Genomic DNA, 27,852 nt, shown 5'->3' with positions numbered 1-27,852 from the left:
TTTGATAATCTTACATGTCGTTTTCGTGTGTCTTGTAATCCTCCTCTGAGCCAGTAAGGAGACATCTAACACGTACTTACACGGCGGGGCTGGGAGCTATGACTCGACCCCTGCAACCACAGTTAAGCGTGTACTAGTTGATTTGTCCACTGGCGACTCCGCCTCCTCGTGCTTCTAGACATCTGACTGCAAAATATAAGCCACTTCTCTGAGCAGAAGCTGTACTTTTCTCAAGGCTGATTAACTGAACAATTTCACTCGTGGCTGAGGGACTGATTACCTCATTATACTTCTCGTCTTTCAACATTTTTCTCTGTATTGGACTAAAGAAGCCACTGAGATTACCAGATATTGCACAAGTGTCTCATTCTTTCATATCGGATAGTTTTGGCAATCATAGAACTTTGAGCAACATGTTTTTAAAATGTGGACTACGTACCATAGCTGCATATTTCAAGTGTGATCAAATTTATGAACACATGTTCAGTATTTCCCCATTCTTGTATCTAAAGGCTAAAGTTGACCAGTGTCACATAGGAATATCTCACTATTTTAGGTGTCCTGTGTCCCCATTATTGTGGTCCTCTTAATTCAGTTTATCTCTGTCTGCCCTATCCAGTTCTCTTTAAAATTTTGTATGTTATCATATCTCTTTTTGATTTTCTCTCCACCAAAGTCATCAGGTTCACTTTCTTGCATATCTCCTCACAGTGAATTCTTTCCAGTTCCAGGACCAGACTCGTTGCAAACCTTTTGACTTTTCCAGCTTCCGCACCTGCTTGACCAGGTGGACTCTCTCTCTCTCTCTCTCTCTCTCTCTCTCTCTCTCTCTCTCTCTCTCTCTCTCTCTCTCTCTCTCTCTCTCTCTCTCTCTCTCTCTCTCTCTCTGTGTGTGTGTGTGTGTGTGTGTGTGTGTGTGTGTGTGTGTGTGTGTGTGTGTGTGTGTGTGTGTCACCTAGCTCTGCTTTTATTACTGTGCTACAATAAAACAGGGCTCTGGCAGGTGGGGTAATAATAAAACACCAGCTGATCATTATAAAGCAAACATTGACGGGACACTTCCATAAATAAAGCCGACCTCCCAGTACCATCCCCAGAAATAACCCACCACTTGCACTGGCGCTGGTGGTGGTAGGTGTGTTGATGGTGTTGGTTGTTGTGGTGGTAGTGTACGGTGGTAGTATTCGTGTTGACGGAAGTGGTAATTGTGATGGTGGTGGTAGGTGTTTTGATGATGGTTGGCTATTGTGGTGGTAAGGGTTGTAGGGGTGTTGGTTGTTGTACATGTTAAGGACATATAGCAGAAGGCTTAAGTTAGGTAAGGTTTGTCAGGAAACAGAACAAGTGTTTCCTGACGCGGGTCTTAGTCATATGATGACCCGCCGCTGGAGATTTTGGTCATCTGACCGAGGCCTTCCGCTGGCTTACCCCTCCGCCCCTTTCAAAATTAGAGTATCAACTGAACAGATCTCTTTACTTCTATATACATTAAGTACTTTGATGCATTATCTAAATGTGTACATGAAGGCTAGAAAATCAGAAGATTCTCTTAGTAGTGTTAATGATGATTGTGGTAGTGTTAATGATGATTGTGGTAGTACTGGTAATGGTGAGTGAGCTTGTGGTAAGTTGTGGTGGGATGTGATCTCAAGGAACAAGAGTAGAGGCAGGACAATTAAAGCAGCATATAAAACCACATATAAGTTTATTATTCAGAAAGATATAGTTGTGTAAGAGAGAAACTGATTGATTAACAGATGTGATGACATATTGTAAATGATTTACAGTACTGAAAAGAACAAAAAGACAGAAGATCGTGACTGGAACAGTACACAAATAACCCGCACATTGGAGAGAGAAGCTTATCACGACGCCTACCTCTACTCTCCTTTCTGTCTCTTGTGCCACTAAAACTACTCCTCCCTACTTTCTACTACTACTTCCACTACCATCATTACCTCTACCACTACTTCTCCACCTCTTTCTTTTTTCCCCCTCTCTTTGTTCTGTCCCTGTCCCCCCTATCCAATATACTGGCTCCCGCACTCTCATGTGTTAATGTGACTTGTAAATGGTCAAAGTCGGACTGAAATGTGCAGGTTATTTGTGTAATGCTGACAAGTTGATGAGTAAGACATGTCCAACACTTTGCTGTTTTTATTGTAGAAACTGTTCACCTGCGCAGCAGGCTTCTTCAGTCGACTACAGGCGATTATCACACTGGAAACTGTAGGTCTGAGTCTTACAAGTAAAAGTCCATACATAGTTTTGCAATGCATTACAGGTTTAAGATTATACACGCAAAAAATAACAGTAGATTATGTTTAGATTATTTCATTATCTTAACAGGTCACTGGTGTGCAAGATAAGATTATCAAGTACAATGATCAAAGTGAACAACTCTTTATTATTAAAACAATAATGTTTACAATGAAGGGACAGTAACAAAGGTAAGAGGTACTCACCGAGTTGGTGGGGGTCGACACTCAGTTCTTGGCTCCATCTCTCTGAATAATTTGATTGTCATCTCGCATTTCTGGCCTCCTGGGCCTCATAGTACTTATTCTGGAAGCTGTGTACTGTGTTTGTTTCTACCACAAGCGCCAGAACTCCATTACATAAATAATATAATCTCTTACAATGTACATATTTATAATCTTGGTAAATAAATTTAGTAGGTAAGATTATTCAGGTACATGTACCCATAAATGCAGTTAGATAAATTATCATACATAGCGGCATATATGTAGATTACCTTGGATAACCCCCAAAAATCAGATTGATTTATTTCCATTCGGGTTCTTGAAATTTGTTTTATGTGTTTATTATATTAATCTTGAAGACGCCCCTGGCTGTCTTCAAGAAGGCACTGGACAGGCACATAAAGTCAGTACCTGACCAGCCGGGCTTTGGTTCGTCAGTTTGCGTGCGGCCAGCAGTAACAGCCTGGTTGATCAAACCCTGATCCACCACGAGGCCTGGTCTCATACCGGGCCGCAGGGGCGTTGACCCCCGAAACCCTCTCCAGGTATACTCCAGGAGCGGATGGAAACTTGAAGAAGCACTCAGGATTGTCGTCTTCTGGTGCTAGAACATTATATAGAAGGTGAAGCCCAGGGTGAAAGAAAGGTCAGGGGGGGGGGGAGTTTGGAAGTTAAGGAAGAGTGAGAGAGGGTGAGGAGGGGAAAAGGTCAGGGGTGGGGAAGTTTAAGTATGGTAGTGTGTTAAGAGGGGGAGGGTGTGGCACCTCACTTGGTCAGGTGGGGGATAGAGACAGGGATGTGGGGGGAAGTGGTGGTGATGGATCACACCACCTTAATTTCCTTATCTATTTTTCCTACCACCAGCCTACTACCTGGCCTTACCACCACCACCACCAGCCTACTACCTGGCCTTACCACCACCACCACCAGCCTACTACCTGGCCTTACCACCACCAGCCTACTACCTGGCCTTACCACCACCACCACCAGCCTACTACCTGGCCTTACCACCACCACCACCACCAGCCTACTACCTGGCCTTACCACCACCACCACCACCAGCCTACTACCTGGCCTTACCACCACCACCACCAGCCTACTACCTGGCCTTACCACCACCACCACCACCAGCCTACTACCTGGCCTTACCACCACCACCACCAGCCTACTACCTGGCCTTACCACCACCACCACCAGCCTACTACCTGGCCTTACCACAACCACCACCACCACCCTACTACCTGGCCTTACCACCACCACCACCAGCCTACTACCTGGCCTTACCACCACCACCACCACCAGCCTACTACCTGGCCTTACCACCACCACGACAAGCCTACTACCTGGCCTTACCACCACCACCACCAGCCTACTACCTGGCCTTACCACAACCACCACCAGCCTACTACCTGGCCTTACCACCACCACCACCACCACCAGCCTACTACCTGGCCTTACCACAACCACCACCGGCCTACTACCTGGCCTTACCACCACCACCACCACCACCACAAGCCTACTACCTGGCCTTATCACCACCACCACCACCACCAGCCTACTACCTGGCCTTACCACCACCACCACCACCATCCTACTACCTGGCCTTACCACCACCACCACCACCACCACCAGCCTACTATCTGGCCTTACCACCACCACCAGCCTACTACCTGGCCTTACCACCACCACCACCAGCATACTACCTGGCCTTACCACCACCAGCCTACTACCTGGTCTTACAACCACCACCACAACCACCAGCCTATTACCTGGCCTTACCACCACCACCACAAGCCACCACCAGCCTACTACCTGGCCTTACCACCACCACCACCACTACCATCCTACTACCTGGCCTTACCACCACCACCACCAGCCTACTATCTGGCCTTACCACCACCACCACCAGCCTACTACCTGGCCTTACCACCACCACCACCAGCCTACTACCTGGCCTTACCACCACCACCACCAGCCTACTACCTGGCCTTACCACCACCAGCCTACTACCTGGCCTTACCACCACCAGCCTACTACCTGGCCTTACAACCACCACCACAACCACCAGCCTACTACCTGGCCTTACCACCACCACCACCAGCCTACTACCTGGCCTTACCACCACCACCACCATCAACCTACTACCTGGCCTTACCACCACCACCATCAACCTACTACCTGGCCTTACCACCACCACCACCACCATCAACCTACTACCTGGCCTCACCACCACCACCACCACCATCAACCTACTACCTGGCCTTACCACCACCACCATCAACCTACTACCTGGCCTTACCACCACCACCACCACTACCACCACCATCAACCTACTACCTGGCCTTACCACCACCACCATCAACCTACTACCTGGCCTGACCACCACCACCACCACCACCAACCTACTACCTGGCCTTACCACCACCACCACCACCACCATCAGCCTACTACCTGGCCTTACCACCACCACCATCACAATCACCATCAACCTACTACCTGGCCTTACCACCACCACCACCACCATCAACCTACTACCTGGTCTTACCACCATCACCATCAACCTACTACCTGGCCTTACCACCATCACCATCAACCTACTACCTGGCCTTACCACCATCACCATCAACCTACTACCTGGCTTTACCACCACCACCATCACCATCACCATCAACCTACTACCTGGCCTTACCACCACCACCATCACCATCACCATCAACCTACTACCTGGCCTTACCACCACCTCCACCACCACCACCATCAACCTACTACCTGGCCTTACCACCACCACCATCACCATCACCATCACCATGAACCTACTACCTGGCCTTACCACCACCACCATCACCATCACCATCAACCTACTACATGGCCTTACCACCACCACCAGCACCATCACCATCAACCTACTACCTGGCCTTACCACCACCACCACCATCACCATCAACCTACTACCTGGCCTTACCACCACCACCATCACCATCACCATCAACCTACTACCTGGCCTTACCACCACCACCACCATCACCACCAACCTACTACCTGGCCTTACCACCACCACCACCACCATCAGCCTACTACCTGGCCTTACCACCACCACCACCACCATCACCATCAACCTACTACTACCTGGCCTTACCACCACCACCACCATCAACCTACTACCTGGTCTTATCACCATCACCATCAACCTACTACCTGGCCTTACCACCATCACCATCAACCTACTACCTGGCCTTACCACCACCACCATCACCATCAACCTACTACCAGGCCTTACCACCACCACCATCACCATCACCATCAACCTACTACCTGGCCTTACCACCACCACCATCACCATCACCATCAACCTACTACCTGGCCTTACCACCACCACCACCACCACCACCACCACCATCATCACCATCAACCTACTACCTGGCCTTACCACCACCACCATCACCATGAACCTACTACCTGGCCTTACCACCACCACCATCACCATCACCATCAACCTACTACCTGGCCTTACCACCACCACCATCACCATCACCATGAACCTACCACCTGGCATTACCAACACCACCATCACCATCACCATCAACCTACTACCTGGCCTTACCACCACCACCATCACCATCAACCTACTACCTGGCCTTACCACCACCACGATCACCATCACCATCAACCTACTACCTGGCCTTACCACCATCACCATCAACCTACTACCTGGCCTTACCACCACCACCATCACCATCAACCTACTACCTGGTCTTACCACCACCACCATCACCATCACCATCAACCTACTACCTGGCCTTACCACCATCACCATCAACCTACTACCTGGCCTTACCACCATCACCATCAACCTACTACCTGGCCTTACCACCACCACCATCACCATCAACCTACTACCTGGCCTTACCACCACCACCATCACCATCAACCTACTACCTGGCCTTACCACCACCACCACCACCACCATCATCAAACTACTACCTGGCCTTACCACCACCACCATCACCATCAACCTACTACCTGGCCTTACCACCACCACCATCACCATCAACCTACTACCTGCCCTTACCACCACCACCACCACTATCACCATTAACCTACTACCTGGCCTTACCACCACCACCATCACCATCAACCTACTACCTGGCCTTACCACCACCACCATCACCATCAACCTACTACCTGGCCTTACCACCACCACCATCACCATCACCATCAACCTACTACCTGGCCTTACCACCACCACCATCACCATCAACCTACTACCTGGCCTTACCACCACCACCATCACCATCAACCTACTACCTGGCCTTAACACCACCAGCATCACCATCAACCTACTACCTGGCCTTACCACCACCACCATCAACCTACTACCTGGCCTTACCACCACCACCATCAACCTACTACGTGGCCTTACCACCACCACCACCATCAACCTACTACGTGGCCTTACCACCACCACCACCACCATCAACCTACTACCTGGCCTTACCACCACCACCACCATCAACCTACTACCTGGCCTTACCACCACCACCATCAACCTACTACCTGGTCTTACCACCACCACCATCACCATCAACCTACTACCTGGCCTTACCACCACCACCATCACCATCAACCTACTACCTGGCCTTACCACCACCACCATCACCATCAACCTTCTACCTGGCCTTACCACCATCACCATCAACCTACTACCTGGCCTTACCACCACCACCACCACCATCACCATCAACCTACTACCTGGCCTTAACACCACCACCATCACCATCAACCTACTACCTGGCCTTACCACCACCACCATCAACCTACTACCTGGCCTTAACACCACCACCATCACCATCAACCTACTACCTGGCCTTACCACCACCACCACCACCATCACCATCAACCTACTACCTGGCCTTAACACCACCACCATCACCATCAACCTTCTACCTGGTCTTACCACCACCACCATCACCATCAACCTACTACCTGGCCTTAACACCACCACCACCACCATCAACCTACTACCTGTCCTTAACACCACCAACATCACCATCAACCTTCTACCTGGTATTACCACCACCACCACCACCATCAACTAACCTTCAAGTACTCCAAAACCGCTGATTACTATTTTTTCCTTGTTTTCTCGTGTTTTATATATATATATATATATATATATATATATATATATATATATATATATATATATATATATATATATATATATATATATATATATATATATATATATATATATATATATATTTAACAAGTCGGCCTCTCCCACCGAGGCAGGGTGACCCAAGAAAGAAAATCCCCCAAAAAGAAAATACTTTCTTCATCATTCAACACTTTCACCACACTCACACATAATCACAGTTTTTGCAGAGGTGCTCAGAATACAACAGTTTAGAAGCATATACGTATAAAGATACACAACATATCCCTCCAAACTGCCAATATCCCGAACCCATCCTTTAGAGTGCAGGCATTGTACTTCTCATTTCCAGGACTCAAGTCCGGCTATATAAAATTAACCGGTTTCCCTGAATCCCTTCACTAAATATTACCCTGCTCACACTCCAGCAGATCGTCAGGTCCCAAATACCATTCCGTCTCCATTCACTCCTATCGAACACATGCTCATGCACGCCTGCTGGAAGTCCAAGCCCTTCGCCCACAAAATCTCCCTCACCCCCTCCTTCCAACCTTTTCGAGGACGACCCTCTGCCCCGCCTTCCTTCCCCTACAGATTTAAATGCTCTCCATGTCATTCTACTTTGATTCATTCTCTCTAAATGACCAAACCACCTCAGCAACCCCTCTTCAGCCCTCTGACTAATACTTTTATTAACTCCACACCTTCTCCTAATTTCCACACTCCGAATTTTCTGCATAATATTTACACAACACATTGCCCTTAGACAGGACATCTCCACTGCCTCCAACCACCTCCTCGCTGCTGCATTCACAACCCAAGCTTCACACCCATATAAGATTGTTGGTACTACTGTACTTTCATACATTCCCTTCTTTGCCTCCATAGTTAACGTTTTTTGTCTCCACATATACCTCAACGCACCACTCGCCTTTTTTTCCTCATCAATTCTATGATTAACCTCATCCTTCATAAATCCATCCGCCGACACGTCAGCTCCCAAGTATCTGAAAACATTCACTTCTTCCATACTCCTCCTCCCCAATTTGATATCCAATATTTTTTTTATCTAAATCATTTGATACCCTCATCACCTTACTTTTTTCTATGTTCACTTTCAACTTTCTACCTTTACACACACTCCCAAACTCATCCACTAACCTTTGCAATTTTTCTTGAGAATCTCCCATAAGCACAGTATCATCAGCAAAAAGCAACTGTGTCAATTCCCATTTTTGTATTTGATTCCCCATAATTTAATCCCACCCCTCTCCCGAACACCCTAGCATTTACTTCTTTTACAACCCCATCTATAAATATATTAAACAACCATGGTGACATTACACATCCCTGTCTAAGACCTACTTTTACCGGGAAGTATTCTCCCTCTCTTCTACACACCCTAGCCTGAGCCTCACTATCCTCATAAAAGCTCTTTACAGCATTTAGTAACTTACCACCTGTTCCATATACTTGCAACATCTGCCACATTGCTCCTCTATCCACTCTGTCATATGCTTTTTCTATATAAATATAAAATATATATATATATATATATATATATATATATATATATATATATATATATATATTATATATATATATATATATATATATATATATATATATATATATATATATATATATATATATATATATATATATAGTAGTTTGTTGGATTATGTATTGGTAGATAAAAGACTGTTGAGTAGACTTCAGGATGTACATGTTTATAGAGGGGCCACAGATATATCAGATCATTTTCTAGTTGTAGCTACACTGAGAGTAAAAGGTAGATGGGATACAAGGAGAATAGAAGCATCAGGGAAGAGAGAGGTGAAGGTTTATAAACTAAAAGAGGAGGCAGTTAGGGTAAGATATAAACAGCTATTGGAGGATAGATGGGCTAATGAGAGCATAGGCAATGGGGTCGAAGAGGTATGGGGTAGGTTTAAAAATGTAGTGTTAGAGTGTTCAGCAGAAGTTTGTGGTTACAGGAAAGTGGGTGCAGGAGGGAAGAGGAGCGATTGGTGGAATGATGATGTAAAGAGAGTAGTAAGGGAGAAAAAGTTAGCATATGAGAAGTTTTTACAAAGTAGAAGTGATGCAAGGAGGGAAGAATATATGGAGAAAAAGAGAGAAGTTAAGAGAGTGGTGAAGCAATGTAAAAAGAGAGCAAATGAGAGAGTGGGTGAGATGTTATCAACAAATTTTGTTGAAAATAAGAAAAAGTTTTGGAGTGAGATTAACAAGTTAAGAAAGCCTAGAGAACAAATGGATTTGTCAGTTAAAAATAGGAGAGGAGAGTTATTAAATGGAGAGGTAGAGGTATTGGGAAGATGGAAGGAATATTTTGAGGAATTGTTAAATGTTGATGAAGATAGGGAAGCTGTGATTTCGTGTATAGGGCAAGGAGGAATAACATCTTGTAGGAGTGAGGAAGAGCCAGTTGTGAGTGTGGGGGAAGTTCGTGAGGCAGTAGGTAAAATGAAAGGGGGTAAGGCAGCCGGGATTGATGGGATAAAGATAGAAATGTTAAAAGCAGGTGGGGATATAGTTTTGGAGTGGTTGGTGCAATTATTTAATAAATGTATGGAAGAGGGTAAGGTACCTAGGGATTGGCAGAGAGCATGCATAGTTCCTTTGTATAAAGGCAAAGGGGATAAAAGAGAGTGCAAAAATTATAGGGGGATAAGTCTGTTGAGTGTACCTGGTAAAGTGTATGGTAGAGTTATAATTGAAAGAATTAAGAGTAAGACGGAGAATAGGATAGCAGATGAACAAGGAGGCTTTAGGAAAGGTAGGGGGTGTGTGGACCAGGTGTTTACAGTGAAACATATAAGTGAACAGTATTTAGATAAGGCTAAAGAGGTCTTTGTGGCATTTATGGATTTGGAAAAGGCGTATGACAGGGTGGATAGGGGGGCAATGTGGCAGATGTTGCAAGTGTATGGTGTAGGAGGTAGGTTACTGAAAGCAGTGAAGAGTTTTTACGAGGATAGTGAGGCTCAAGTTAGAGTATGTAGGAAAGAGGGAAATTTTTTCCCAGTAAAAGTAGGCCTTAGACAAGGATGTGTGATGTCACCGTGGTTGTTTAATATATTTATAGATGGGGTTGTAAGAGAAGTAAATGCGAGGGTCTTGGCAAGAGGCGTGGAGTTAAAAGATAAAGAATCACACACAAAGTGGGAGTTGTCACAGCTGCTCTTTGCTGATGACACTGTGCTCTTGGGAGATTCTGAAGAGAAGTTGCAGAGATTGGTGGATGAATTTGGTAGGGTGTGCAAAAGAAGAAAATTAAAGGTGAATACAGGAAAGAGTAAGGTTATGAGGATAACAAAAAGATTAGGTGATGAAAGATTGAATATCAGATTGGAGGGAGAGAGTATGGAGGAGGTGAACGTATTCAGATATTTGGGAGTGGACGTGTCAGCGGATGGGTCTATGAAAGATGAGGTGAATCATAGAATTGATGAGGGAAAAAGAGTGAGTGGTGCACTTAGGAGTCTGTGGAGACAAAGAACTTTGTCCTTGGAGGCAAAGAGGGGAATGTATGAGAGTATAGTTTTACCAACGCTCTTATATGGGTGTGAAGCGTGGGTGATGAATGTTGCAGCGAGGAGAAGGCTGGAGGCAGTGGAGATGTCATGTCTGAGGGCAATGTGTGGTGTGAATATAATGCAGAGAATTCGTAGTTTGGAAGTTAGGAGGAGGTGCGGGATTACCAAAACTGTTGTCCAGAGGGCTGAGGAAGGGTTGTTGAGGTGGTTCGGACATGTAGAGAGAATGGAGCGAAACAGAATGACTTCAAGAGTGTATCAGTCTGTAGTGGAAGGAAGGCGGGGTAGGGGTCGGCCTAGGAAGGGTTGGAGGGAGGGGGTAAAGGAGGTTTTGTGTGCGAGGGGCTTGGACTTCCAGCAGGCATGCGTGAGCGTGTTTGATAGGAGTGAATGGAGACAAATGGTTTTTAATACTTGACGTGCTGTTGGAGTGTGAGCAAAGTAACATTTATGAAGGGATTCAGGGAAACCGGCAGGCCGGACTTGAGTCCTGGAGATGGGAAGTACAGTGCCTGCACTCTGAAGGAGGGGTGTTAATGTTGCAGTTTAAAAACTGTAGTGTAAAGCACCCTTCTGGCAAGACAGTGATGGAGTGAATGATGGTGAAAGTTTTTCTTTTTCGGGCCACCCTGCCTTGGTGGGAATCGGCCGGTGTGATAATAATATATATATATATATATATATATATTATATATATATGTATATATATAATATATATATATAATATATAATATATATATATATATATATAATATATATATATATATATATATATATTTTAGTCTATGTTTTAAGGATTAAAATATTGTTGACTGATGGTATGATAGCCATGTTATGCGCTATGTTTTTTAATGAAATTTGAAAATGTGATAGGCTTTAAACCCAGTTAACCAACCAAGTACACTGGTGCAGGTACTGGTGGACTAGGCGACCTCTGCGAGGATCAGTGTGGCCCGGGGACCCACACCACCTGTGACAACAAGACCTGCAAGTGTGACCGCTATCATCCTGTCGTCATTGACAATCGGTACTGCGTGAAGCGTGAGTATACTTACAGTCACTTTTGTTTGCCCGTGTCTTACCCCTCCTGTGATCCTGCCTGCTTCTTACCCCTCCTGTGATCCTGCCTGCTTCTTACCCCTCCTGTGATCCTGCCTGCTTCTTACCCCTCCTGTGACCCTACCTGCTTCTTACCCCTCCTGTGATCCTGCCTGCTCCTTACCCCTCCTGTGATCTTGCTTGCTTCTTACCCCTCCTGTGATCCTACCTGCTTCTTACCCCTCCTGTGATCCTGCCTGCTTCTTACCCCTCCTGTGACCCTGCCTGCTTCTTACACCTCCTGCGATCCTGCCTGCTTCTTACCCCTCCTGTGATCCTGCCTGCTTCTTACCCCTCCTGTGATCCTGCCTGCTTCTTACCCCTCCTGTGATCCTGCCTGCTTCTTACCCCTCATGTGATCCTGCCTGCTTCTTACCCCTCCTGCGATCCTGCCTGCTTCTTACCCCTCCTGTGATCCTGCCTGCTTCTTACCCCTCCTGTGATCCTGCCTGCTTCTTACCCCTCCTGCGATCCTGCCTGCTTCTTACCCCTCCTGTGATCCTGCCTGCTTCTTACCCCTTCTGTGATCCTGCCTGCTTCTTACCCCTCCTGCGATCCTGCCTGCTTCTTACCCCTCCTGTGATCCTGCCTGCTTCTTACCCCTTCTGTGATCCTGCCTGCTTCTTACCCCTCCTGTGATCCTGCCTGCTTCTTACCCCTCATGTGATCCTGCCTGCTTCTTACCCCTCCTGCGATCCTGCCTGCTTCTTACCCCTCCTGTGATCCTGCCTGCTTCTTACCCCTCCTGTGATCCTGCCTGCTTCTTACCCCTCCTGTGATCCTGCCTGCTTCTTACCTCTCCTGTGATCCTGCCCGCTTCTTACCCCTCCTGTGATCCTGCCTGCTTCTTCTCCCTCAAGTGATCCTGCCTGCTTTTTACCCTTCCTGTGATCCTGCCTGCTTCTCCCTCAAGTGATCCTGCCTGGTTCTTATCCCTCCTGTGATCCTGCCTGCTTCTTACCCCTCCTGTGATCCTGCCTGCTTCTTACCCCTCCTGTGATCCTGCCTGCTTCTTACCCCTCCTGTGATCCTGCCTGCTTCTTACCTCTCCTGTGATCCTGCCCGCTTCTTACCCCTCCTGTGATCCTGCCTGCTTCTTCTCCCTCAAGTGATCCTGCCTGCTTTTTACCCCTCCTGTGATCCTGCCTGCTTCTCCCTCAAGTGATCCTGCCTGGTTCTTACCCCTCCTGTGATCCTGCCTGCTTCTTACCCCTCCTGTGATCCTTCCTGCTTCTTACCCCTCCTGTGATTCTGCATGCTTCTTACCCCTCCTGTGATCCTGCCTGCTTCTTACCCCTCCTGTGATCCTGCCTGCTTCTTACCCCTCCTGTGATCCTGCCTGCTTCTTACCCCTCCTGTGATCCTGCCTGCTTCTTACCCCTCCTGTGATCCTGCCTGCTTCTTACCCCTCCTGCGATCCTGCCTGCTTCTTACCCCTCCTGTGATCTTGCCTGCTTCTTACCCCTCCTGTGATCCTGCCTGCTTCTTACCCCTCCTGCGATCCTGCCTGTTTCTTACCCCTCCTGTGATCGTGCCTGCTTCTTACCCCTCCTGTGATCCTACCTGCTTCTTACCCTTTCTGTGATCCTGCCTGCTTCTTACCTCTCCTGTGATCCTGCCCGCTTCTTACCCCTCCTGTGATCCTGCCTGCTTCTTCTCCCTCAAGTGATCCTGCCTGCTTTTTACCCCTCCTGTGATCCTGCCTGCTTCTCCCTCAAGTGATCCTGCCTGGTTCTTACCCCTCCTGTGATCCTGCCTGCTTCTTACCCCTCCTGTGATCCTGCCTGCTCCTTACCCCTCCTGTGATCCTGCCTGCTCCTTACCCCTCCTGTGATCCTGCCTGCTTCTCCCTCAAGTGATCCTGCCCGCTTCTTACCCCTCCTGTGATCCTGCCTGCTTCTTCTCCCTCAAGTGATCCTGCCTGCTTCTTACCCCTCCTGTGATCCTGCCTGCTTCTTACCCCTCCTGTGATCCTGCCTGCTTCTTACCCCTCCTGTGATCCTGCCTGCTCCTTACCCCTCCTGTGATCCTGCCTGCTCCTTACCCCTCCTGTGATCCTGCCTGCTTCTCCCTCAAGTGATCCTGCCTGCTTCTTACCCCTCCTGTGATCCTGCCTGCTTCTTACCCCTCCTGTGATCCTGCCCGCTTCTTACCCCTCCTGTGATCCTGCCTGCTTCTTCTCCCTCAAGTGATCCTGCCTGCTTCTTACCCCTCCTGTGATCCTGCCTGCTTCTTACCCCTCCTGTGATCCTGCCTGCTTCTTACCCCTCCTGTGATCCTGCCTGCTTCTTACCCCTCCTGTGATCCTGCCTGCTTCTTACCCGTCCTGTGATCCTGCCTGCTTCTTACCCCTCCTGTGATCCTACCTGCTTCTTACCCCTCCTGTGATCCTGCCTGCTTCTTACCCGTCCTGTGATCCTGCCTGCTTCTTACCCCTCCTGTGATCCTACCTGCTTCTTACCCCTCCTGTGATCCTGCCTGCTTCTTACCCCTCCTGTGATCCTGCCTGCTTCTTACCCCTCCTGTGATTCTGCCTGCTTCTTACCCCTCCTGTGATCCTGCCTGCTTCCTACCCCTCCTGTGATCCTGCCTGCTTCTTACCCCTCCTGTGATCCTGCCTGCTTCTTACCCCTCCTGTGATCCTGCCTGCTTCTTACCCCTCCTGTGATTCTGCCTGCTTCTTACCCCTCCTGTGATCCTGCCTGCTTCTTACCCCTCCTGTGATCCTGCCTGCTTCTTACCCCTCCTGTGATTCTGCCTGCTTCTTACCCCTCTGTGATCCTGCCTGCTTCTTACCCCTCCTGTGATCCTGCCTGCTTCTTACCCCTCCTGTGATCCTGCCTGCTTCTTACCTGTCCTGTGATCCTGCCTGTTTCTTAACCCTCCTGTGATCCTACCTGCTTCTTACCCCTCCTGTGATCCTCCCTGCTTCTTACCCGTCCTGTGATCCTGGCTGCTTCTTACCCGTCCTGTGATCCTGCCTGCTTCTTACCCGTCCTGTGATCCTGGCTGCTTCTTACCCGTCCTGTGATCCTGCCTGCTTCTTACCCCTCCTGTGATCCTACCTGCTTCTTACCCCTCCTGTGATCCTGCCTACTTCTTACCCGTCCTGTGATCCTGCCTGCTTCTTAGCCTTGCTGTGATACTGCCTGCTTCTCCCTCTAGTGATCCTACCTGCTTCTTTCCCCTTCTGTGATCCTACCTCCTGCCTGCTTCTTACCCCCTCCTTTGATCCTACCTGCTTCTTTCCCCTTCTGTGATCCTACCTGCTGCCTGCTTCTTCTCCCTCCTGTGATCCTGTCTGCTTCTTTCCCCTCCTATAAGCCTGCCTGTTCCTTCACCCTCCTATACTCCTGCCTGCTTCTTTCCCCTCCTGTACTATCCCTGCCTGATTCTTTCCTTCTGTAATCCTGCCTGCTGCCTGCTTCTTCCTCACTTATGCTGCTGCCTGCTTTTCCCCCTCCCATACTGCTACTTGCTTCTTCCATCCTATTCTGCTGTATGCTACTTGCTTCTTCCCCTCGTATACTGCTTCCTGCTTCTTTCCCTAGTATACTGCTACTTGCTTCTTTCCCTCGTATACTGCTACCTGCTACCTGCTTCTTCCCCTCCGATACTGATGTCTGCTTCTTCCCTTCCTATACTTCTTGTTTTCCCCCAATACTGTTGCCTGCTTTTCCCCCTCCCATACTGCTCCTTGCTTCTTCCCCTCCTATACTTCTCCCTTCTTCCCCTCTTATACTGCTGCTTTGTTCTTCCCCTCCTATACTTCTACCTGCTTCTTCCCCACTTATACTCCTGCCTGCTTCCCCTCCTATACTGCTTCCTACGTCTTCCTCTCCTATACTCCTATACTGCCTGCTACTTTCCCTCCTATACTGTTGCCTGCTGCTCATTTTGTGCCTACCCTGCTGCTGCTGCTGCTGCTGCTGCTGCTGCTGCTGCTGCTGCTGCAATAAGACACATGCATGGTATTAGGATCTTTTATTGAGGAAATGTTTTGCTAGGAATGGCTTCCTCAGGACCCAAGAAGACATTTGGGGCGAAACGTCGCCTCAATAATGTGCCTTATTTCATATTTATTGGTATTTCACGTCATGTTTTACACCTGCTGTTCAAGGCTGCTGTTATGTATGTAGCTGTCTTCTTTCTGCTGCAGATGTCATGTCTGCGTCTGCTGAGGCAGCCGTTATATGTGTACTCATGCTGCCACTGCCGTCATGTTTGTCCTGCTACTGCCACTACCTGCGGTATACCTGGAGAGAGTTCCGGGGGTCAACGCCCCCGCGGCCCGGTCTGTGACCAGGCCTAATGGTGGATCAGGGCCTGATCAACCAGGCTGTTACTGCTGGCCGCATGTAATCCAACGTACGAACCACAACCCGGCTGGTCAGGTACTGACTTTAGGTGCTTGTCCAGTGCCTGCTTGAAGACAGTCAGGGGTCTGTTGGTAATCCACCTGATGTATGCTGGGAGGCAGTTGAACAGTCTTGGGTCCCTGACACTTATTGTGTTGTCTCTTATCGTGCTAGTGGCACCCCTGCTTTTCATCGGGGGGATGTTGCATCGTCAGCAGAGTCTTTTGCTTTCTTAGGGAGTGATTTTCGCGTGTAAGTTTGGTACTAGTCCCTCTAGGATTTTCCAGGTGTATATAATCAGGTATCTCTCCCTCCTGCGTTCTAGGGGGTACAGGTTTAGGAACTTCAAGCGTTCCCAGTAATTGAGGTGGTTTATCGCAGTTATGAGTGCCGGGAAAGTTCTCTGTACATTTTGTAGGTCAGCAATTTCACCTGCCTTGAAAGGTGCTGTGTGTGTGCAGCAATATTCCAGCCTAGATAGAACAAGCGATCTGAAGAGTGTCATCATGGGCTTGGCATCTCTTGTTTTGAAGGTTCTCATTATCCATCCTGACATTTTTCTAGCAGATGCGATTGATACAATGTTATGGTCCTTGAAGGTGAGATCCTCCGACATGATCACTCCCAGGTCTTTGACATTAGTTTTTCGCTCTATTTTGTGGTTGGAATTTGTTTTATACTCCGATGAAGTTTTAATTTCCACACGTTTTTCATATGGGAGTAATTGAAATTTCTCATCATTGAACTTCATGTTGGTTTCTGCAGCCCACTGAAAGATTTGGTTGATGTCCGCCTGGAGTCTTGCAGCGTCTTCAATGGAGGACACTGTCATGCAAATTCGGGTGTCATCTGCAAGGGAAGACACTGCGCTGTGGCTTATATCCCTGTCTATGTCTGATATGAGGATGAGGAACAAGATGGGGGTGAGTACTGTGCCTTGTGTAACAGAGCTTTTCACCGTAGCCGTCTCAGACTTTACTCTGTTGACTACTACTCTTTGTGTTCTATTTGTTAGGAAATTATACATCCATCCACCAACTTTTCCTGTTATTCCTTTATCACGCATTTTGTGCGCTATTACGCCATGGTCACACCTGTCGAAGGCTTTTGCAAAGTCTGTGTGTATTACATCTGCATTCTGTTTGTCGTAGTGGTCCAGTAGTTGGGACAGACAGGAGCGACCTGCTCTAAACCCATGCTGCCCTGGGTTGTGTAACTGATGGGTATTGAGATGGGTAGTGATCTTGCTTCTTAGGACCCTTTCAAAGATTTTTATGATATGGGACGTTAGCGCTATCGGCCTGTAGTTCTTTGCTATTGCTTTACTGCCCCCTTTGTGGAGTGGGGCTATGTCTGTTGTTTTTAGTAACTGTGGGACGACCCCCGTGTCCATGCTCCCTCTCCACAGGATGTTAAATGCACGTGATAGGGGCTTCTTGCAGTTCTTGATGAACACGGAATTCCATGAGTCTGGCCCTGGGGCAGAGTGCATGGGCATGTCATTTATCGCCTTTTCGAAGTCATTTGGAGTCAGGATAATATCAGATAGGTGTGTGTCTACCAAATTCTGTCTCTCATAAAAAATTCATTTAGGTCTTCGACTCTCAATCTGGTTAGTGGCTCGCTAAAAACCGAGTCAGATTGGGACTTGAGTAGCTCACTCATTTCCTTGCTATCATCTGTGTAGGACCCATCCCGTTTAAGTAGGGGCCCAATACTGGATGTTGTTCTCAAATTTGATTTGGCATAAGAAAAGAAATACTTTGGGTTTCTTTCCATTTCATTTATGGCTTTTAGTTCTTCTCGCATTTCTTGACTCCTGTAAGATTCCGTTAGCTTTAGTTCGATGTTTACTATTTCTCTGACCAGTGTCTCCCTACGTATTGCAGATATATTGGCCTCTTGTAGCCGCTCTGTTATTCTTTGCCTTCGCCTATATAGGGAGCGCCTTTCTCTTTCTAGTTTACATTTTCTCTTCCTTTTCCTTAAGGGAATATGCCATGAGCATACCTCAAGTGCCACAGAGTTAATTTGTTCTATACATAGGGTGGGATCCGTGTTGCTTAGTCTATCTTCCCAGTTTATGTCATTTAGGAATTGGTTTACTTTGTCCCTCCTTACGTTTTTGTTATTAAAGTTGAATTTGGTGAAGGCTCTCTCGTGACTGATAATATTTTGTCGGTCTATAGCTCCGCGCATACATGTCTGGACCTCTATTATGTTGTGATCTGCTGTCATGTTTGTACTGCTACTGCCACTGCTGTCGTGTTTGTACTGCTACTGCTGTCATGTTTGTACTGGTACTGCTGTCATGTTTGTACTGCTACTGCCACTGATGTCATATTTGTACTGCTACTGCCACTGCTGTCATGTTTATACTGCTACTGCTGTCATGTTTGTACTGGTACTGCTGTCATGTTTGTACTGCTACTGCTGTCATGTTTGTACTGTTTCTGCCACTGATGCCATATTTGTACTGCTTCTGACACTGATGTCATGTTTGTACTGCCACTGGTGTCATGTTTGTACTGCTACTGCCACGGCCGTCATGTCTGTGCTGCTACTGCCACGGCCGTCATGTTTGTACTGCTACTTCCACGGCCGTCATATTTGTACTGCTACTGCCACGGCCGTCATGTTTGTACTGCTACTTCCACGGCCGTCATGTTTGTACTGCTACTTCCACGGCCGTCATGTTTGTACTGCTACTTCCACGGCCGTCATGTTTGTACTGCTACTGCCACGGCCGTCATATTTGTACTGCTGCTTCCACGGCCGTCATGTTTGTACTGCTACTGCCACGGCCGTCATATTTGTACTGCTACTTCCACGGCCGTCATATTTGTACTGCTACTTCCACGGCCGTCATGTTTGTACTGCTACTTCCACGGCCGTCATGTTTGTACTGCTACTTCCACGGCCGTCATGTTTGTACTGCTACTGCCACGGCCGTCATGTTTGTACTGCTACTTCCACGGCCGTCATATTTGTACTGTTACTGCCACAGCCGTCATGTTTGTACTGCTACTGCCACGGCCGTCATATTTGTACTGCTACTTCCACGGCCGTCATGTTTGTACTGCTACTGCCACGGCCGTCATGTTTGTACTGCTACTTCCACGGCCGTCATATTTGTACTGCTACTTCCACGGCCGTCATGTTTGTACTGCTACTGCCACGGCCGTCATATTTGTACTGCTACTTCCACGGCCGTCATGTTTGTACTGCAACTTCCACGGCCGTCATGTTTGTACTTCTACTGCCACGGCCGTCATATTTGTACTGCTACTTCCACGGCCGTCATGTTTGTACTGCTACTTCCACGGCCGTCATGTTTTTGCTGTACTGTTACTGCCACGGCCGTCATGTTTGTACTGCTACTGCCACGGCCGTCATATTTGTACTGCTACTTCCACGGCCGTCATGTTTGTACTGCTACTTCCACGGCCGTCTTGTTTGTACTGCTACTGCCACGGCTGTCATGTTTGTACTGCTACTTCCACGGCCGTCATATTTGTACTGCTACTGCCACGGCCGTCATGTTTGTACTGCTACTGCCACGGCCGTCATATTTGTACTGCTACTTCCACGGCCGTCATGTTTGTACTGCTACTTCCACGGCCGTCATGTTTGTACTGCTACTGCCACGGCCGTCATGTTTGTACTGCTACTTCCACGGCCGTCATTTTTGTACTGCTACTTCCACGGCCGTCATGTTTGTACTGCTACTTCCACGGCCGTCATGTTTGTACTGCTACTTCCACGGCCGTCATGTTTGTACTGCTACTTCCACGGCCGTCATGTTTGTACTGCTACTTCCACGGCCGTCATGTTTGTACTGCTACTTCCACGGCCGTCATATTTGTACTGCTACTTCCACGGCCGTCATGTTTGTACTGCTACTTCCACGGCCGTCATGTTTGTACTGCTACTGCCACGGCCGTCATGTTTGTACTGCTACTTCCACGGCCGTCATGTTTGTACTGCTACTTCCACGGCCGTCATGTTTGTACTGCTACTTCCACGGCCGTCATGTTTGTACTACTGCTACGGCCGTCATGTTTGTACTGCTACTGCCACGGCCGTCATATTTGTACTGCTACTTCCACGGCCGTCATGTTTGTACTGCTACTGCCACGGCCGTCATGTTTGTACTGCTACTTCCACGGCCGTCATGTTTGTACTGCTACTTCCACGGCCGTCATGTTTGTACTGCTACTCCACGGCCGTCATGTTTGTACTGCTACTTCCACGGCCGTCATGTTTGTACTGCTACTTCCACGGCCGTCATGTTTGTACTGCTACTTCCACGGCCGTCATGTTTGTACTGCTACTTCCACGGCCGTCATGTTTGTACTGCTACTTCCACGGCCGTCATGTTTGTACTGCTACTTCCACGGCCGTCATGTTTGTACTGCTACTTCCACGGCCGTCATGTTTGTACTGCTACTTCCACGGCCGTCATGTTTGTACTGCTACTGCCACGGCCGTCATATTTGTACTGCTACTTCCACGGCCGTCATGTTTGTACTGCTACTGCCACGGCCGTCATGTTTGTACTGCTACTTCCACGGCCGTCATGTTTGTACTGCTACTTCCACGGCCGTCATGTTTGTACTGCTACTTCCACGGCCGTCATGTTTGTACTGCTACTTCCACGGCCGTCATGTTTGTACTGCTACTGCCACGGCCGTCATATTTGTACTGCTACTTCCACGGCCGTCATGTTTGTACTGCTACTGCCACGGCCGTCATGTTTGTACTGCTACTTCCACGGCCGTCATGTTTGTACTGCTACTTCCACGGCCGTCATGTTTGTACTGCTACTTCCACGGCCGTCATGTTTGTACTGCTACTTCCACGGCCGTCATGTTTGTACTGCTACTGCCACGGCCGTCATATTTGTACTGCTACTTCCACGGCCGTCATGTTTGTACTGCTACTGCCACGGCCGTCATGTGTGTACTGCTACTTCCACGGCCGTCATGTTTGTCCTGCTACTGCCACGGCCGTCATGTTTGTACTGCTACTTCCACGGCCGTCATGTTTGTACTGCTACTGCCACGGCCGTCATGTTTGTACTGCTACTTCCACGGCCGTCATGTTTGTACTGCTACTTCCACGGCCGTCATGTTTGTACTGCTACTGCCACGGCCGTCATGTTTGTGCTGCTACTGCCACGGCCGTCATGTTCGTACTGCTACTTCCACGGCCGTCATGTTTGTACTGCTACTTCCACGGCCGTCATGTTTGTACTGCTACTGCCACGGCCGTCATGTTTGTACTGCTACTTCCACGGCCGTCATGTTTGTACTGCTACTGCCACGGCCGTCATGTTTGTACTGCTACTTCCACGGCCGTCATGTTTGTACTGCTACTTCCACGGCCGTCATGTTTGTACTGCTACTGCCACGGCCGTCATATTTGTACTGCTACTTCCACGGCCGTCATGTTTGTACTGCTACTGCCACGGCCGTCATATTTGTACTGCTACTGCCACGGCCGTCATGTTTGTACTGCTGCTTCCACGGCCGTCATGTTTGTACTGCTACTTCCACGGCCGTCATGTTTGTACTGCTACTGCCACGGCCGTCATATTTGTACTGCTACTTCCACGGCCGTCATGTTTGTACTGCTACTGCCACGGCCGTCATATTTGTACTGCTACTTCCACGGCCGTCATGTTTGTACTGCTACTGCCACGGCCGTCATGTTTGTACTGCTACTTCCACGGCCGTCATGTTTGTACTGCTACTTCCACGGCCGTCATGTTTGTACTGCTACTGCCACGGCCGTCATATTTGTACTGCTACTTCCACGGCCGTCATGTTTGTACTGCTACTTCCACGGCCGTCATGTTTGTACTGCTACTTCCACGGCCGTCATGTTTGTACTGCTACTTCCACGGCCGTCATGTTTGTACTGCTACTGCCACGGCCGTCATATTTGTACTGCTACTTCCACGGCCGTCATGTTTGTACTGCTACTGCCACGGCCGTCATATTTGTACTGCTACTGCCACGGCCGTCATGTTTGTACTGCTGCTTCCACGGCCGTCATGTTTGTACTGCTACTTCCACGGCCGTCATGTTTGTACTGCTACTGCCACGGCCGTCATATTTGTACTGCTACTTCCACGGCCGTCATGTTTGTACTGCTACTGCCACGGCCGTCATGTTTGTATTGCCACGGCCGTCATACAACTATGTATGGATCCTGCCCCTACTGCTTCACCCTCCAGAGTGTTCCACGTCCTGCCAACCCTTTAGGGTTGAAGAAATACTTCCTGACGTCCTTATGACTCATCTAAAGTTTCGACCTCCACTAGTGTCCCGTTGTTCTCGGATCCTGTACTGTCAAAGGTGAACTCCTGGCGCTACGGTCGTCATATATGTACTGATGATTAAGATACATGCAACAGTTGGGTATTTTTATTGTTGGAACGTTTCGCCTACGCGGTAGGCTTCTTCAGTCAAATAGAAGAATGTATTGTAGACAGCAGAAATGACGAGATAAAGATGATGCAATCAGTCCATCAACCTTTGAGAAACAGTTTGAGGTGGTCAGTCCCTCAGTCATATACGTCATTTTTGTACTCTTGTTGTCACTGCCCTTATTTTTGCACTGCTGTCACTTCACTTATAATTGTACTCCTGCTATCACTGCCTTTATATTTATACTTCTCTCACTACCCTTATATTTTCTCTATGTTTCTAATGTTGCTGCTGCTTTTGATTTTTGTGCAGTTGTTGCACTGTAACGGATTAAGCAACAGCAACGTCTTCAGCTCTGTTGGTATTTTAAATATTATCACACGGATCCGTGTGATATAAGCCCAGTACAAGCGAGGGTTTGAAGTGGTTAACTGGTATGGTCCCGCTCCGGGTCTCTTTCCGTCCTGAAGCTCGATCGCCAGCGCACTCAGCTCACACACTGAGGTCCAGGGATCGATTCACCGGTACTGCTGGAAAACATTAGGATGTGTTTCCATAAGATACCTGATGTCCGTGTTTATCCATTAGTAAAATGGATACCTGGGTGTTAGTCGACTGGTGTGGGTTGCATCCTGGGGACAAAATGGACCTAATTTGCCCGAAATGCTGTGCATAACAAGCGGCTTTCTATATAGTAGTATGTCACTGATGTCAGCTAGGCCTGTATACCTGGTACATGTACGTGTAGAAATAAAGATATTATTATTATTATTATTATTATTATTATTATTATTATTATTATTATTATTATCATCATTATCATTATTATTATTATTATTATTATTATTATTATTATTATTATTATATTATTATTATATTTTTATTATTATTATTATATTTTATTATTATTATTATTATTATTATTATTATTATATTTTATTATTATTATTATTATTATTATTATTATTATTATTATTATTATTATTATTATTATTATGAGGTGACCCAGCACTGGCTGCTAGGTGTGGAAGTGTCGTCGTTTTCTTCTCTGTTGATGACTTGTGCAGTAGTCTTGCCTTGGGAAACCCACTACAGGAATTATACAGTGTTTAGGAAAATAATTAGAAAGACAGACTGAAAGTTTCAGCGTCTAGATGAAACCGTCTTCTGCAGTATAAAGACGAGAGTGTTGGTGTTGATTTGTTCATCAGAGAAACCTGACATTGCACAGGTCTTAGTCGTTCAGCGCATCCTGGAAGTTACACAGTGAACATGAGGATACTAGTGCTGTAAAACACTTCAGGGTCTCCCAGGGTGTCCTTAGGGAAATTTAGCAATTTTACCAAAATGTAACTTCGTTTAGAGAATATTCGCTACTTGATTGCCATTTCTTTGTAAACACAGGCGGATGCTCGTCTCCCACTCATAATGAACCCGTGTTAACACATTTGGTCAGCAACACTTTCAGTCTTTTTCTGAATTTCGCAATAAGTTTGGCAATAGTGTCGTGTGTGATATGCTTGCAATGTTTCCTGTTAAAGTTCATTGCAGCCTGGCGACAGCTTTCCGATCCAGCCATGAGAATGATTTCTATACGCTCTTTTTTACAAAGGCATTCTCAAAGGGTATCTGAAAAAAATAGGACACCCTATATATATCCTGTACTGCCAGAATGTAAGCTGCCCATTGGTGTCATTATCTTCTGTTAACTGTATGTTAATAATGTAGATATAGGCTATGTATTTTAACTTTACCTAACCTACAACTTTCTCGGCCTTTTGAAAATCAATTGGATGGTTAAAATCTCTCACATGAATAAATAGAGGATTAGAATCTTGTCCAGTTCTAATGCTATATTTATGTTGTTTTAATCTTAGTTCGAGACTTTTACCAGTTTGACCGTAATAAACTTTATCGCATCTCTTACAAGGAATCTTATAGATCCATCCGTCAACATTTTGGGGGGAATTTTTTATCAAAGTTTTTTTTTTTTACTGTATCAAGATTCTTAAATACAGCTTTGTTATTAAAAGTTAAGAAGAGAAGGCATATCAACCAAGTTTTCATGGTAATGGAGAACCAACATATTTTTAGTTGAATAAGATTGGTAGTCCCTTGTTGGATTGTAAAAAGTATTTCTAGGTATTTAAAGGATTTATCAGTTACGTTTCTTGGGTATTTTAGATCATTAGCTATTTCATAAATTTTGAAGATTTCTTCATCTATGAACTCTGGACTACAGATACTTAAAGCTTTCAAAAACATTGATGAGAAAACCGACAGTTTAACTTTATCTTGATGTGAAGAATAATAGTGTGCATAGGAATAGTTATTTGTAGGTTTTCTGTAAATTTAAAATTTAAAATCATTGTTTCCCTTAATAATTAAAACATCTAGGAAAGGCAATGAGTTATTTACTTCAAACTCAAGAGTAAAATTTATAGAATGAGCTAGGTTATTTAATTTAACAAGGTTTATATCTACATTCTTAGGCATAATACACAAAATATCATCAACATATCTATACCACTTAGCTCTATTAGGAAGGATTTTGTTAAGCAGTCTTGTTTCAAAACATTCCATGTGTAAATTACTAGGAACAAATGAAAGAGTATTTCCCATTGCCATACCAAACTTTTGAGTGTAAAACTCATCATTAAATACAAATTTTGCATCAGCAATACAAAGTTTAATAAGTTTAATGAAAGTAGGAACTGGCAATGGTAAATCGTAATTAACAAGCTCTTCAGATAAGAAACTTAGTAAATCATCAACTGGAACTTTTGTAAACAAGGAATTAACATCAAAACTAACCATATTGAAATCATTTAAATCAGTCAAGGTGCTTAATTTATCCACTAAATCTACATTGCTTTTAACATTCAAGTTAGAAATTTTCCGGGAATTAGTCTCAAAATATCAACAAGCCATTTAGATAATTTGTAAGAAACTGAACTTATGGAACTAATAATTGGTCTTACTGGATTACCTGGTTTGTGTGATTTTATAAATCCATACATGTAGGGTAAAGATGGATTAATGGAAGTAAATTTTTTAATTAATTCATCTTTGCCTTTCAGTAGATGTTTTATTGTTTTATTGAAATTGCTATTAACAATTTCTAAGGGATTCTTTCTAAGTTTAGAATAGGTATCGGTATCATCTAGGAGATTATTCACTTTCTCTTGGTAATCGGTTTCTTTGAAAATTACTATTGCATTTATTTTATCTGCTTTAGTAAGGTGCAGTTTTTTATTATTAATAAATTTATCATATGACTTAAAGAATCTCTGAGGGCAATTGGGAATATTTTGTTTTAACATAGAGCTGTATACTATCCCCTTACTTACATTAATTTCATCAGTGGATAAATCAGAGGATTTTTCTACTCTGAAGAATGGGTGTGAATGTTGCACACTTTGGTTATTCGAATTATGATCTCTGTACTTCTAGAAGACAGATATTGAACGAACAATATTGTTCTTCCTTTTTTTTTATTCTGGGTCTTCTCCTCAGTAGGAAATGGCTGATGTGGTAAAAATAATAGACACATTTGATTCATGTATGTGTCTGCTTGCTGTTGCTGATGATCTTCTTTTGTTTCCACAGCTGTACTGCTCGGTAAACCTTGTATCCATCATGACCAGTGTCAGTATCATGAAGAACATGCTCTTTGCCGGGAGTACTCTATTAATTATACTGAGTGTCAGTGTCGCGACAACTACGAGGTCAGGGTCATCCAGGGTCTCGCCATTCCTAAGCTCTGTGTTCCCGGTGAGTGCCACAGTTTTTGCACTGTTATCACAGCTTTATTATCACAGCTTTATCATCACATCATTCTATGAATCTTTGTTTTATGTCTCAGCGATACAGCGAACGAGAGAAAGAGAGAAGCGCAAGTGTATGTTTATGTATATATCATTTTTTCTGTGTTTTAGGTGTGAAGCTCAATGTAAAAATAATTTCTTTCAAATTTAAATCTTTAAGTAAATACATTATAAGTGATTTATTGATTCATTTATATGTAACATATGCAACAAGAAGATAACTATACTGCATATAACTTGATATTAGCATCAGTAATAACCTATTTAAGTAATCTAACAACATACTCATTGATGTGTGTAATCCTTTAAACTTTAATACAGCTCCAAGTTTAATAATCCTTTACAAATTAAGTTAACTTCATCTAATGAAGACTGGACTAATTTTAAGAGTGATATTCGTATTAAATAAAATTTTAGTTTTATGAAATGCTTTCAGGACTTTATAGCAAGAAAATAATCACTGGTAAAATAAGATCACCTTAAAGAGGATTAAAAGGTCAGATAAAAAGGTAATGATGTAATAACGGTTCGAGATATAATTAAAAATAAAGAAATCAGGAATATGGGGTCAATTTTAGGGATTACATTTAAATTTATTTCAGGGGAATATATATGTTGTAAATCAATTAGACTAATCAAGCATACAGAACTTTTATACATTTCATCTGAATTCATAAATTTGTAATTTCTCTGGCAAGTTATCTCACATTTTTAGGTCTGTAGAGGTTCAGACAAACATGAGAAATATCGAAGAGATATTTACTACAAGTATGATACCTGTGTTTTCTATTATAATTTTCCAGTGTCTTAAGTCAGCATCAGCATTACAATACACTGGCTTGAAGATGTGGAGTGAACACTAGACTGTAGGACAGTGGCTTGAAGATGTGGAGTGAACACTAGACTGTAGGACAGTGGCTTGAAGATGTGGAGTGAA

General features: G+C 45.7%; 1 protein-coding gene across 5 annotated transcripts in view; it reads left to right on the top strand.

Annotated features, from left to right (window-relative positions):
• The window catches only part of LOC128698978 (uncharacterized), a 254,009-nt gene that overhangs the window by 140,932 nt on the left and 85,225 nt on the right, over nt 1-27,852 (top strand). For all 5 annotated transcript variants that reach the window (XM_070096946.1, XM_070096945.1, XM_070096943.1 and 2 more), the window contains exons 2-3: nt 12,111-12,239; nt 26,698-26,862. In XM_070096946.1, coding sequence (XP_069953047.1) covers nt 12,111-12,239; nt 26,698-26,862 — 294 coding nt within the window. The remainder of the gene's footprint in view (nt 1-12,110; nt 12,240-26,697; nt 26,863-27,852) is intronic.

Source organism: Cherax quadricarinatus, chromosome 55 (genome assembly GCF_038502225.1).
Source record: "Cherax quadricarinatus isolate ZL_2023a chromosome 55, ASM3850222v1, whole genome shotgun sequence".
Taxonomy (NCBI): Eukaryota; Metazoa; Arthropoda; class Malacostraca; order Decapoda; family Parastacidae; genus Cherax; species Cherax quadricarinatus.
Note: the sequence above shows the minus strand (reverse complement) of the source record. Positions and strands in the feature narration are given on the sequence as shown.